At 41.2% G+C, this 14,223-nt stretch overlaps 4 protein-coding genes across 4 annotated transcripts; 2 read left to right on the top strand and 2 right to left on the bottom strand.

The window, feature by feature from the left end:
- Positions 1-7,832: 7,832 nt before the first annotated feature.
- Positions 7,833-9,233, top strand: BKA55DRAFT_590961 (uncharacterized protein; the record flags this gene model as incomplete). The annotated part of the gene is made up of 4 exons (XM_046195170.1): positions 7,833-7,959; positions 8,043-8,278; positions 8,354-8,472; positions 8,534-9,233. 4 exons carry the CDS (start codon positions 7,833-7,835, stop codon positions 9,231-9,233), a joined length of 1,182 nt encoding a protein of 393 aa, XP_046052518.1.
- A 285-nt stretch (positions 9,234-9,518) lies between these two features.
- BKA55DRAFT_503755 (uncharacterized protein) lies at positions 9,519-10,547 on the bottom strand (the record flags this gene model as incomplete). The annotated part of the gene is made up of 1 exon (XM_046187039.1): positions 9,519-10,547. One exon carries the CDS (start codon positions 10,545-10,547, stop codon positions 9,519-9,521), a length of 1,029 nt encoding a protein of 342 aa, XP_046052517.1.
- A 1,087-nt stretch (positions 10,548-11,634) lies between these two features.
- Positions 11,635-12,240, top strand: BKA55DRAFT_505321 (uncharacterized protein; the record flags this gene model as incomplete). The annotated part of the gene is made up of 3 exons (XM_046187176.1): positions 11,635-11,788; positions 11,897-11,970; positions 12,004-12,240. 3 exons carry the CDS (start codon positions 11,635-11,637, stop codon positions 12,238-12,240), a joined length of 465 nt encoding a protein of 154 aa, XP_046052516.1.
- Positions 12,241-12,504: 264 nt separating this feature from the next.
- On the bottom strand, positions 12,505-13,899 carry BKA55DRAFT_535673 (PLC-like phosphodiesterase; the record flags this gene model as incomplete). The annotated part of the gene is made up of 2 exons (XM_046189725.1): positions 12,505-13,733; positions 13,785-13,899. The coding sequence occupies 2 exons, from the start codon at positions 13,897-13,899 to the stop codon at positions 12,505-12,507; spliced, it is 1,344 nt and encodes a 447-aa protein (XP_046052515.1).
- Positions 13,900-14,223: the final 324 nt, after the last annotated feature.

Genomic DNA, 14,223 nt, shown 5'->3' with positions numbered 1-14,223 from the left:
TGTTTCTGAGGCCAACTTTGTTAATGCTATCTCGTTGAGTGGCACAAGACTGCAAAAGGTCACTTACCCCGCTTTTCTGACTAATTTTGCGGGTACCTGCGGGGTACATGAAGTTCCCGTCAGACAGCTTCTTTATTCAACACCACCAAAATTATCAAAATCCTCATACAAATTGACCCTAACAAGTCTTGATTAAAACGATAAGCTCTTCAAAGATACAAGATCACATAGATGATCACAGCTTTAGCCCCCCGCCTTTAAGGGCAGCTAATGACCCCACCGGCGTGCCTAATTTTCCGCCCGAAGAGGGCCGCGGTGATGATTTTCAACCTTTCAACATAGAATATCATAATTTCAAGATCAACCCTCTGCCCAAGGAACCACTTGAATTATTCCAGCTTTTCCTACCTATTTCCCTTGTACAGTCATGGATTAAATACACCGAAAGCTGGGTCCGTCACCTTATCGAAAATGGCGTTATTGATAACTGGAATACCCCCCTTACTAAACAGTCCCGCATTCTCAAGTGGGAAAGCATCTCTACTGCAACGGCTTATGTATGGCTTGGGGTCCTTATTTACCTAGGAATTCATAGGGAAATTTCCCTTAAGGACCATTAGAAGGCCCCTAGGCTAGGAGATCAGCGCCCTCTTCACCCATTCATCAAGTTCATGCCCTTACGCCGGTTTCAGCTGATCACAAGGTATTTCCGCACTTTTGACTACACCATGCTCGATGTGAGCGATGAGGGTGATCTTCCAAAGACCTTCCAAGCGGCTGAAGAGTGGTCTAATTACATATAAAGGGTGTCTATTGAGCTCTATTATCCAGGGACTAATCTGACTGTAGATGAGTGCATGATCCCGTTTACAGGCAGATCAAAAGAGACAACGCTCGTCAAGGGAAAGCCTACGCCGGTAGGGTTCAAAGTCTGGGTTATTGCGCAACAGGGCTACTTTCTGCAGTGGCTTTGGCATGTGAAGGCATCGCCATATAAGGCTGTAACGGTCGAGCTACCTACACCACAACGGCGCGGCAAGAAGGGAAAGCTGCTGACCGAGATCCCTCTCAGCAATACACAGAGTGTCGTGGTTCACCTACTAAAAAGGCTGTCAACGCAGACACATCACGTCTTTACGGATAACCTCTTCTCGTCGCCGCAGCTCTTCCGCCTTCTTCGGCAGCTTGGATACGGGGCTACAGGCACGGCACGCCCTAACTGCGGCATCAACACCGAGATAAAGCATATAAGAGAGACTAGAAAGGCTCCTAATGGCACGCCTTTGAAGTATAATGAGGTATATTTGATCCCGATAAAGGATAAACAGGTACGGATAACTTTACCTGTATTTCCCTTATTAATTTGTCTCTTTCCCTTCCCTCTAGGTCCTTCAAATCGCTTAGAAAGATAGCTCTGTGGTGCTCTTCCTCTCAACTATGCATAGCGCAGCCCCTCTCGACCGCATACTCACAAAGAGGAAATTGCCCGCCAAAAGAGGCACAAAGGCAGAGGCACAACGCCTACAGCAGGTCTTCAATGGTGATAGCTTCAAGATGATCCCTATTCCTTCTGTTGCCGCTCAGTATAACGTTAAAATGAATCACGTGGACCGCGGCGATCAGATAAGGTCCTATACAACGTATGAGCATCGATTCCGGCGTGGTCCTTGGCAGGCGTTGCTTTGGTCCTTCCTCCTTGAAGTCGCACTTGCGAATAGCTTCATTTTGCAGAAGAAGACCCGGCAGCCTCATTGGAAGCCCTATACCACACTTCAAGCTTGGAAAGAGGCTATTTATAACGCCATTTTCAACAAATACGGCACCGATAGTTACACAAGGAAGAGATGCCGTACAGGGAAGGAAGAAGACAGCGAGGATCTTGAAGCACGGCAAATTCACCTACAAAGAGATATCAATCATGTCAATAGGGGCAAAAATTCCGACTGCCTAGCTTGCAAAGGCTGCCGGCAGGGGCAGCCTCGACCCTTCAAAAAAAGAGGTTATCTACAGCCGATGTCAGGAAATCAGCGGCGGTCGCAGACCCGATACGGCTGCAAAGTATGTGAGGTAGCTATTTGTAATAATGCTGACTGTTGGTACTTATATCACACGCCAATTTAGGTGTGGGTAGAGGTACCGGCTGTCGCGGTTATTTTGATTGGTCTCTCACCCTGTCGTGACCCCGCTGCAGTCTTGTGCCACTCAAAGAGATAGGTTTACTTTTAGGCTCTATAGAGCCTTAGTAATACTATCTAACTTCTTGCTAATTATAAGAGATATTTTAGGCTATCTTATAAAGGTTTATTATTATTTTCCTTATTTTAAAATAGCTATATTATTAATTAATATAAGTATTTTAAATATAATATTAACGTACACGATAAGCGAGTGGACCAGACAAGCGAGTGGACCAAAAATCCCTCACCCTATAACATTTCTATTTAATCAATTGATCCTCAACCATCAATCATGTCTCAATCAAATAAAGAGGCAAATATCATTCTTGCGCTTCAGGCCTATCAAAACAACCCAGAATTAGGTCTCCATCGCGCAGCTGAGATATACCAGGCCTCCTATGGTTCACTCTGGCGCCGAACCCATGGCATTTCTTCTCGATATGATACTACACCTAAGTCACGGAAACTATCTGATCTAGAGGAACAAGCTATCATTCGATTTATCCTCGACCTAGATTCGCGAGGATTTCCCCCGCGACTGCGTGGTATTGAAGAAATGGCCAACCGATTGCTTGCCGATCGCGATGCGTCACCTGTCGGCAAGCGCTGGGCTGCTAACTTTGTCAAGCGACATAAAGAGCTCAAGACATGTTTTCAGCGGAGATATGACTACCAGAGGGCCAAATGTGAAGATCTGACTGTTATTCGCAATTGGTTCAGGCTTATACAGAACGTAATTGCAAAGTATGGCATCCAATTAGATGATATCTGGAACTTTGATGAGACTGGCTTTATGATGGGCGTGATTTCAAGCGGTATAGTTGTCACTGGCTCAGAGAGGCGCGGAAGACCAAAATTAATACAGCCTGGAAATCGGGAATGGGTTACAGCGATCCAAGCGATTAATGCAGAAGGCCGGGCAATCGATCCATTTATCGTGGTTGCAGGCCAATATCACCTTGCCAATTGGTACCGAGAAAGCAACCTCCCAGCCGATTAGGTTATTGCTACAACACAAAATGGCTGGACAGATAATGAGACAGGCCTTGAGTGGCTAAAGCATTTTGATCGATGTACAATCGACCGATCAGTTGGTGGCTATCGTCTTCTAATCCTTGATGGCCACGAAAGCCACCATTCAACCGACTTTGAGATATATTGTGAGGAGAACAATATTATCACACTCTGTATGCCACCTCATTCTTCCCACCTGCTTCAGCCCCTTGATGTCGGGTGCTTTGGGCCGCTAAAAAAGGCATATGGTCGAGAAATAGAGCATCTGATCAGAAGGTCTATCACCTATATTTCCAAGACCGAATTCTTTCCCGCCTTTTACGCCGCTTTTCAAGCTGCTATAACTAAGGAAAATATCAAGGGAGGTTTTAGAGGAGCTAGACTAGTTCCTTTTGACCCGGAATATGTGGTCTCAAAGCTTGATGTGCAGCTACGGACTCCAACGCCTGCCGAGGAGGTTACTAACCCCTCGACCACTTGGGTATCTAAGACCCCACAGACTATGCTTGAGGCTAGATCCCAGTCTGAATACCTTCAGAGACGAATTAGAAGACATAAAAGCAGCTCCCCAGAGTCAATTCTAGGAGCTTTAAAGTCTCTTGCCAAGGGAACAACAGCAATAATGCATGAGAATACCTTATTACGAGCTGAGATACATGATCTTCGACAGGCAAATGAGGTACTTAGCCGGCGGCGTAGGGCAAAAAGGACCCGCCTGCAGAATAGAGGGAGTATGACTATACAGGAAGGTCAGGATCTAATTGATCAGATGGATGTAGATATGCAAGTATTGGCCGAATCATCGAGAAGTGGTGGCCAAGGAAGTTCGGCGCGACCGAGGGTTCGGCGCTGTGGAACTTGCGGCAAGACCGGGCATAATGCAAGGACCTGTCAGGAGGGTATTGAGGCCTCTGGTAATAAGTATAGTAATTAAATTTAATTAAATAGATTATCTGTTGTATTTCTATTGTAATGTTTATTTAGAAGGTTCAGATTTTTGGTCCACTCGCTTGTCTGGTCCACTCGCTTATCGTGTACGTTATATTTATATTATTTATAATTATAAAAAAAGCTATTAAAATATAAATAACTTACCTCTATATATAAGCTTTACCTTAAAGAAATAAAAGACTTTTTATTAAAACTTAATAAGATATAGCCTCTTAATAATATTTCTTAAATATTAATATATTAATAAATTTATAATAAATTATAATAAATAGTTTTAATACTTAGTATAATAGCTTAAAATAATATATAACTTAAAAATAAAATACTTTTTAAATTTAATTAATGAATTATATTAAAAATATAAAAGAGAAGAATATTAAAAGCTTTTATTTTACTTAATTAAATTCTAGAATTTTATAATAGCCTCTTAAATAGGCCAGATTATATAAAAATGCAATTGTATTACAGACAATCTCTAAATAGTTTTATAAAATAATACATTCTAATATAATAAATATAATTAGACCTAAAATATAAAATTAGGCTTTATTTTTACCTAGCTCTTAACCCCTCTTATATATCTGCCTTAGCTATATTAATATTAAGTCTTACCTTGCCTATATAATGCTATTATTATGCTATTATTATAATCTATCTTAATGCTTAATTATTAGTCTCTTTAACTTTAAAGGCTTAGATATATTATATATATTATTAAATTATTTAAGTCAAAGCCACTTTATATCTTAAAATATAAGGAATTTTATATTTAGCTAAGATTTAAAATATATAGCTTTATAAATCTTTATATTATAATATTCTTTATTAAAATATATTTTATTTTATTTTAATTAGAATTTCTTTTAAAATTAAATTAATTATTATTTAAAAGTTATTAAAGTTAAATTTAATAAAAATAATAATAGTCTTATTATTAATAGTATTATTAATATTATAATTATTATTATTATAATTATATATATTATTATGATTTGTGCCCATAACAGTGCTATAAGGCTCTATAAGCAACTGAATGCACTACTGTAATTACTATAATAGCAGTTATAGCCCGATCTTTTGCCCTGTGGTGTAGTGGTTAGGTGCAGCTATTATATATATATTTATATATTTTAGTTTTAGAATTTTTATATTAAACTTAAAAAGGTTATAAACTTTTTTATTTATTTATATTAAAGATTTAGCTTTTATATAAAGCCTTAAAATAAATATTACTTTTAGGTATATTTTTTTCCTTTTTATATATAATATCTTAAAATAGTAATAAATATAATATTTATATTATTTTTAATAGCCTATTTATTATAATTTACTTATTTTATATTAATTTAATTAATAAGCTTTTAAATTTATTTCTCTTATTTATACTTTTTATTATAATATTTATATTTTATTATTTATATTAATAATATATTAATATTATAGCTAATTTACTTATTTAGTTATATAGCCTGTCTTATAATTTATTTAATTTTCTTTTTATTATTAATATTAAAATTAATTATAACTTTAAGTCTTTAACTTTAAATATCCTAAATTTATATAAAACTTAATATATTTTTCCTTTAAACCTTATAATTACCCTACTTCTATCTTAAATATTGTATTATAAGTTTTTAATCTTTTTTAATACCTCCTTAGCCTATTACTGTAACGGTTGTGGCAAGCATTCCAGGGTAAGAGGTCTAAGCTTCGTTAGTGGGGCCAGACGGATGTCTGTGGTGACAGATATAAAGGGACGGATTCCCTGGGACTTTAACCTTTCATGCTTCTTTTATATATATAATTTTTACTCTTTTTCCTTCGTATTTGATACTATTGAACTGATCGTTTAATCCTCTACCTTATGACGAAGACTCTGTCTTAATTGAACCTAACTGGCAGTCTACACTTAGCTTGCAGTTAAGAAGTGTTAGAAGATATTATCTTGTGCAGTCTTTTCTTTGTTGTTGCTCTTCACCTTCAAATTACTAAATATCCTTAAGTTATTTATTATATAAGCTACTTAAGTTAAGGGCCTTAAAAAACCCCCTTTCCTTCTTATTTAATTATATTCCTTTATATAACTTCTTTTTTAAATCTTTAAGCTTTTACTTCTTATATTTAAAAAAGTCTTTATTAATTAAAAGGTTTTTATAAGTATATTATATATGTAAGAAAATCTTATAATTAAAAATTAATATTTTAATATAATTAATATTATTTTTATTAAATTAAGCCTTTTTAATATTTATAGTTATTATATATAATATACTACCTTTATCTTTATTTAACCTAAAAGCTTTTTTAATCTTAAAAATTATATTATAGCCTTTAATTAAATAAGGCTTATTAGGCCTAGGTGCCTATAGGCTTTTTAAAATAGCAGGCATTATAACAGGGCAGCTATAATACTATTAGCAGTTGCAGCCAGAAGGTATAGGGAAAGTCAGGTTAGATAACTTACTGCAGAAGTATAATAGATAATTAAAGCATGGTATGCTACAGGGGTTAATAGAAGACCTTTAAAGTAGGTTAAAGGAAGAAGGTTAGGGCTAGCTAATAGGCAGGTAAGGCGTTTTAGCTGGCATATATATAGCTAGGTTTAGGCTATAATTAAGGCAGCTAAGTATAAAAATTTAACTTAATAAAGCTTTATTAATTATAAGGGCAATAAATATTTAAATTATATTAAATTCTAGAGATATTTAAATATACCTTTTAAGGCTAATTTATAAGCTTAAAAAAAATAAAAAATAAAATAATATTTATATTATTTTAATTATATATATTACTTCTTAAATTTAATAATTTTTAATTTAAATAATAATTTAGCTTAAATCTTATTTAATAATATCTTTACTCTTACTTAAGGATTTTATATAAAGTTAATAAAAATAAATAATTAAAATAAGTAATTTATTTTCTTTTTTTAAAAATATATTTATAAGATTAAAATTTTAAATAATATTTATATATATATATACTTTAAAAAAATATAGCTATTTTTTATTATATTTTTATTTAGTTATAAACTACAGTTTTAGTAAGATTTGTGCTATATAATAGAATCTTTACTTAGCACTGTGCTGTAAGGCCTTGCCCCTGTAGGGATCATATCCTTAAAACGGGTTAGGAGATTAGTCAACGCCTTGCAGTCTGCGGCAATTATAACCATTATCACCCTAATCTTCTTCGTTTCGAGTGCTCGCCTTTCGTTCGCCTTTAACAACCACGACTCACCCCACGCGTATAACCCAAATAGCAATATTGTATTCAATTCTCGTCAATCGCATCCTGTTTATATCTTAGGGTTCATTTTAAATGCCGGCCTTTTGCGGGTAATGACTGGATGGCCACGACCACCTCTAGCTAATATTTTAAGCCGCGTCCCAGGAAGCTAAAATGCCCAAATACGAATTTCATACGTCAACTGGCGCACCAACACAGGCCAACAAGGCCATACGGAGCCATGCCATAAAGACAGCCCTGCAGTTGCGTTCGAAAAGGGTAACTGGAGAGGATTTGCCAGATAGCTCAGCAGCATCAGCACAGACAGCACAACGAAAAAAGGAATTAAAAGGCCAGTTCAGAATCAAGACGGCCTCTATGAAGAACCCCGGTCCCAGACCAGGAGTAACGCACCAAGCGGTGATACGGCACAATAGTGGAAGCATGTCTGTCTCCGTCAATATGAACCAAAACTGTTTTAGCAGCAACTACTCAAGTCAAGTCCAGAGGTTCTCAGTTAATATTCTCGACCCTTTTGGAACAATCCCAATACCGTCGAATCCGAAGATTGACACGCTTCTCAAGCATTGTATGTATTACTCGTTTCTGCTACGCATTGCATTAGCTCACCACCCCTAGTCATGGTGCTTTTCGACTACTTGACTACAACAGTTCCCAGCAACAACACGTGGCTGGGTCTTGCGATCAATGACCCGCTTCTTATGCGTGTGACTCTCTGTACGACGGCAGCTTTCGGAGCTACGGTCACACCGTTATTCAGTGCTGATCTGCGAAAGGAAGGATTGAAACTAAAGTGTGAGGCCATCAAGGACCTAAATTTTATCCTCCAAAATGGCCAAGTCCCAGAGAATTTACTTGCTGCCATTGCACATCTAGGACATAGTGAAGTGAGTGATCGAGTGCCTTGAGGTCTGAATTCTTCTGGGCGATTCTGATACCAGTCGTTAACATTGGTGTTCCAGAATTTAGAGGGTTACTCCCAAGAAGCAGATATCCACATGAGGGGACTTCAAGCGCTACTTGATATCAGAGGAGGGATCAAGTCTATTAATACTTATCAAGTGGGAAGATTCATAAACTGGTAAGCGCGAAGCATCCTGTGCTACGCGACTTGAAAAGAAATTTGATCTAAAACTCTTTAGGGTGGACTTGGAATTAGCTACGACTCGAGGGCGAAGACCTCTTTATCCCCTGCACTACGGCTTGGATAGAGTCAAGCTTTCACACGATATCGTAGCGGCCTGCGAATTTCCAACTCTTTCTCGTTTACAAAGTCTTGGGCCAGCACACAAAACCGTTATGACCGTTATTCAACTGGTTCGACAAAGAGTAATGGCGGTAGAATGTGGCATGGATCCCACACAGCGAGATGTTCGTGCGCTGTCATTTTCCGCAGCCTTTCTCGCTCTCGAACAAGTTGATGATATTCCAGTTACTGTGGAAGGACAACGTGTCCACACAATCCTGTTAGCTGTACATCTCTTTTTGTGTGCGGCCATGAAACAAGACTTTCGATGGAGCGGATCCCTCCCATGGATGATGGCACAACGCCTACGGGAGTCACTCGAGACCGAGCCAGTGTATTCTGAAGTTTGGGTGCCATATCTGCCTGAGTTGCTCTGGATACTCTTCGTTGGTGCCGTGGTAACTGAGAAACATCCACAAGGCCACGGGGCATGGTTCGCTACGCAGTTACAGGTTGTTTGCCAGCTCCTTCGATGTAGCACGAGGCTGAATTTCGAGGGTTATCTGCACTCTCTGGTATGGGATAATAGGTTTGGGATTGAGTTTTTAAATAATTGGTTCGCGCCTACTCTCGGTGGCTATTATCGTCTGTCATAAGACTACTATTAGCTGCCTCCTGCGGCGAATAAGATGGAGATTTAGGATGCTTGGTTGCTTCGGATCGCGTGGTGAGACATATGACACGGGTTGATACAAATATCCATTTATTACCAAGGGCGAGCAGGGAGGTGATGGACCTTCAAAAGCCGAAACGGCCAGGCAAGACGAACGCAATGCAATAAGTCTGTAACTTATTTAGAAACTCCTGGGGCTAGGCACAACTATTTGTTCTTATTCAAGCCAAATAGGATATCAATCCCAGACCTTAGTAAGGTATCTTTACTACGCCTCATCAGAGACCTTCACGATAACCTTCCCTCTCGCTCGTCCCGACTCCACCTTATCCCACGCCTCAGCAAACTCGTTGAACCCAACCACGCTATCAATACTTGGCTTCAGCTTGCCAGCCTCCAATAGCCCCGTAATGACGTCTAGGTCCTTGCCGAGTGGCGTGATGACAAAGAACAGGCTGCGGACCTCTTTTTTAACATCTTGCGGGCGACTGTCCTCCGGTACACCGCAGACACTAACAAGGCTTCCCCCATCCCGAACTGCATACCAGGCTTGGGAGAGTGATGGGCCCCCAATGCAATCAAAGACAAGGTCAAACTCTCGAGTATCGGCATCCTTAGCTACCCAGTCACCGCTGCTTTCTTTTGTATAATCTATTATTTCCGTTGCACCAAGTTCTCGGACAAAGTCGACATTCTTTGGTGCGACAGCAGCTACAACAGCAGCTGCTCTGGCCTCTCGAGCGAGCTGGACTGCCCAGCTACCAACCCCACCAGCCCCGGCGGTGATTAACACGCGAATCTTGGAATTTTTGTCCTGCGCTGCTTTGTCACCTGACAGCGCCAAGGGGTCTAATCCGCCATGTGTAAAGAGCGATTGGTATGCTGTCAGCGCGCTGATAGGAGTTGCCGCAGTTTCGGCCCAGCTAAGGTTCCTGGGCCTAATCGCGAGCTCTGACATACGAGCCAGAACATACTCGGCTGCGGCGCCAGGGCGCGTGGCATCGATCCGAGCGTAGACTTCGTCACCAGTCTTGAAGCCGCTGTTTGCGGGAGCAGAGACGACGGTTCCCGCGAGATCCTGTCCTGGGACGGGGATCTTATCTTTTGGTATAAAGTCAGGGAACCAGACAGCCCAGTCGAGCTCGCCCTTGACAGGAGAGGTGGCGTGGACCTTGACCAGAACATCCTCAGGATGTGTAGGCACGGGGACAGGTTGCTCGGATAGAGTGAGCTTGTGGGAGTGTTTGTCAGGCTGGAGAACTGCCTTCATTGTTGCCGGGAGGTTGAGTGAAGCCATGGTACGGGTAAAGGTTGAGATAGCGGGTCTTAAGACTGACTGGGATGGGTTTTTCGCAAGAATATGAGGAAGGATGAAACTGGATGATAAACCCTTATTATGTGAAAGAGCATAAGCTCTCGAGATGATTCTTGACATGCGAAGCCGACTGCAGCTTTGACTTTTTTATTTTATTTTACGTTTCTACCTGGGTTGCTCAGAGTATTTATACGTTAGTTGACGCCTATTCTTTCCAGACACAATGCCCTTCGCCAAGTGTCTTTGCTAACCTTGATTATAATAACCTTGTACTTTTTCAAAACCGACATGGCATCAAAGCACAGTGTTTTTAGCACTATTTTCCTATTATGGCAGGTGGGTCGGACCAGCTTAGTTTCGGGGGCATACATTTAGACACTTGCCGGCCCCTCTCACGGCATCATAGCAAAGTCATCCCAATAAACCGGTCAATCAGCTTCCAAATTCGACAAGCCTCCATGATTGAAAGCTTACTAAAAACGAAGTAATCAAGCCGATGACTGTAATGCTGACGTGTCTCATTACTTTCAGATTGCAGACTCTGAGAGGTCATGAGCCGAAGGACCCGGAATGTCAACCTACCTCTGTTTCAGTCTTGGACCCCCGCTCACCCGACTCTCATCAGCTTGTGATTCTGCAGTAAGTAACGCTATGTGACCTGGTTGAAAGTTGTGATTGCTTCTGTGACTCAACACCTTCCCCTCACGTTAAGCCACCTTTAGCATCTCGACACTGTGTGAGGAAAACCAACCTCCTGCAATGCTTGCTATTGGCACTGAGAAAAATTGGTCTACGGATACGGGTGGCGGGGAAAAGATAATGGGATGTTGAATAATTATGGGATTAAATCCTTTCCTGATGATTATAAAAGTAACAGTTCTTCTCTTATAAGAACCAACATATTCCACACAATAGGACCAGAATCACCCTCAACGTAGAACCATTATCATGGCTTTCCCTAACGTCGACTTCAATCTTCGGTGGCAGGATCAAAACGTGGTCAAAAAGGACGGCCAGTGGACGGTTGACGGGTAAGTGTTATACCTATGTGCTAACGGAATTATAGAGGATGTCACGCATTCTGCGAAACACTTATAAGCAACATGCTGATACCTTGTGCAGACGACCTACTGTGAGTGTTGCAGTATCTCATGTACATCAACCACCCAACTTGCCCAATAACACGTGGCTTGGGCTGCTTATAACAGCTCCTCCAAATGCTGGTGAGTATATTATGTCTCTGCCTTCATACCTTTTACGATGGCGGGAACTTGCTTGAACTCAGAGATTTACCTTGAAACTTGTATAAAGCAATACTAACACCCGGTTAGCTACACCCCCTCACACTCATGCTGGAGCCGCCATCGTTGCAACAGTGATACGAGGTCATGTTCTCAACCAAATGGTGCATACCCAAGTTGATCAGGCAACGGGTGAGACACGCACGCATGATAGTGGTGCCAAGGTGTACGGGCCAGGTGAGAGCTGGTATGAGGCTCCAGGCTGCCACCACGTTCGTTCTGAGAATGTCGGTAACGATGAGGCTCTCTTCATCGCGAACCTGGTCGTTAGTACCGACGTTTTCAAAGGGTTAGACGTGAAAGCTCGGAGCGAGGAAGAGGACTTTGCAAAGATTGGCCGTGTCTTTATTATTGACAAGGATGTCGACGAGTAGAACCCTATAACGACTAGAGCCAAGAGTTGCAAAGTTTAAAAAGGATATGAATTATCCTCTCAATTATTACAAGGCTCCCACTAGCTTAGTTCAGGGATATCTGCCCAAGTACAATGCATCAATGAAGTGGGCATTATTCACTGCTAAATGATCCTATGGTTCTTGTCCTCATAGGATTGTGAGTTACAAATGGCACTTCATCCCTTCATGTGACTGGTTATGGGTATGTGAAAGAAATAGTATATCTATGTATAGATGCTGTCCTCAATTGTTAAATACCTTATCGTTGACTGCCACCACAAGAGCGGCATAGTCTAGGTTATCAACATAATCGATATAAACAACGTTAGGAAACGAAGTATTGTTAACCACAGGCAGTAGACGCGTCACCAATTCCTTGTTGCAGGTATATGCCAATACTCTAATTGGTTTCAGGAATGCGACCACCTTGGTAACAAAGTCCACAAGGTTACCGTTCCAGGATGGGGCTTGCTGTGTCAACGTCCAGGATAACAGAAAGAGCTGTTTGTCTTTAGTAGGCATGTGTCCTTTCATTTTCTTGATCTGGTCGTTGACCATGACTACTGCGTCGTCCGTGTTAGAGTATTGGTTGTAAACGTTGAGCTGTGAAGGCTTATAGAACCCCTTGTTCTTAAAGTCTCTCATATCAAGACCTTCATTTTCCACGACGCAGACGACCGCTCCACGCCTGTTGCCGATAAAATCCTTAAGTGGAATAAGGCTTAGGTCTTGCGCCTTCTTCTCGTCTTGTACCACATATCGGTTCTCAAGCTTCAGCAACTCGCCCAGAAGTCTGCGCCACTCATCATCATTGAATGTCCTCCAATTACCTCCGACATCGGTCTGGAGGGTGTGTGAGAAATTAAGAATTACCAGCTCTGGGTATTGCGACAGGAACGAATTAACACCAGAGATGATGCTGGCCAGTGACTCCCCGCGGGCTCCAATCTTGCCCGTGTAGTGACCCGTCCAGAAACCACCGCCAGAGATTTGAGGACGAATATCGAAGTAACGAGCGCCGTATGCAAGCTGTCCGTGAACCGGAGTGGCCTGGCAAAGCACGTAGTCGTCGATCAGCCCGCTTGGTATGTCACTGTGGGATACAAAAGACATGCCCGAGTCATGGCTGCCAAGCATGCAAATTTGTGACAGCGGTCGAGGTCCTAAAGTGGCAAGATTTTGGTGCATCCAGCCGACAGGAGGATTTGTCGTGTGGAAGCTGCCTTTCTTTCCCGAAAGTATGAAGCTTACAATGCCATCATGTCGCCACCCTAACTGTATCGATGAACCCCTTGGGTTGTTAACTGCTTCAAACGATACAAGCTCCACCCAGATTCGCGATGGAGCATCGGAGACATGGATGCGAAACGAGCAGTCTGTTCCTTCTAAAGTATATGCAGTAATACCTCTGGTGTCTGAGCGCTCTACGAACAGGCCTTGATTGAACTTAACGTAATTGCTTGACACAGTGCCTGTGCTACGGTTAGTCGTCCCTTGTATGTTTGTTCAACTTGGGCATCTACCTGGGTCGAGCCATTCAGGGAGGTTCCAAGAGTTCATCTGATAGCTGCTCTGATTTTTTCGGATCCATTTGTATGGTGTGCCGTTGACGAGCGCAAGTGTTCCGCCTTCACCCATCGTGGTGACGATCGATCGTTATAGAAGGTCCTGAGCTTGTCTGTTTTGTTTTATGAAGCAGTGGAGGTCAGTCAGATGGAGGCATCTCACAATCGAAGAGCAAACGATGGGATTATATGCTTGTTCCTAGTGGGTGGTGGTTGCATGCGCTCGCTATTGGCAAGACCGGTCATCGAAGCATCACTCTCGCATATTATGCATTAGTTCAGCCACAGGGTTGCATTTTGGGTCACAGACTCTTCAGTATCGTCAACTATTCTCTTTTGCAAAAGTCAAGAACTCATGCTAGGATCGGGCCGCATGATGTCGCTGCAATAAATGGCC

Source organism: Fusarium redolens, assembly GCF_020744475.1.
Source record: "Fusarium redolens strain MPI-CAGE-AT-0023 chromosome Unknown BKA55scaffold_4, whole genome shotgun sequence".
Taxonomy (NCBI): domain Eukaryota; kingdom Fungi; phylum Ascomycota; class Sordariomycetes; order Hypocreales; family Nectriaceae; genus Fusarium; species Fusarium redolens.
This window is presented reverse-complemented; position numbering and strand designations above follow the sequence as displayed.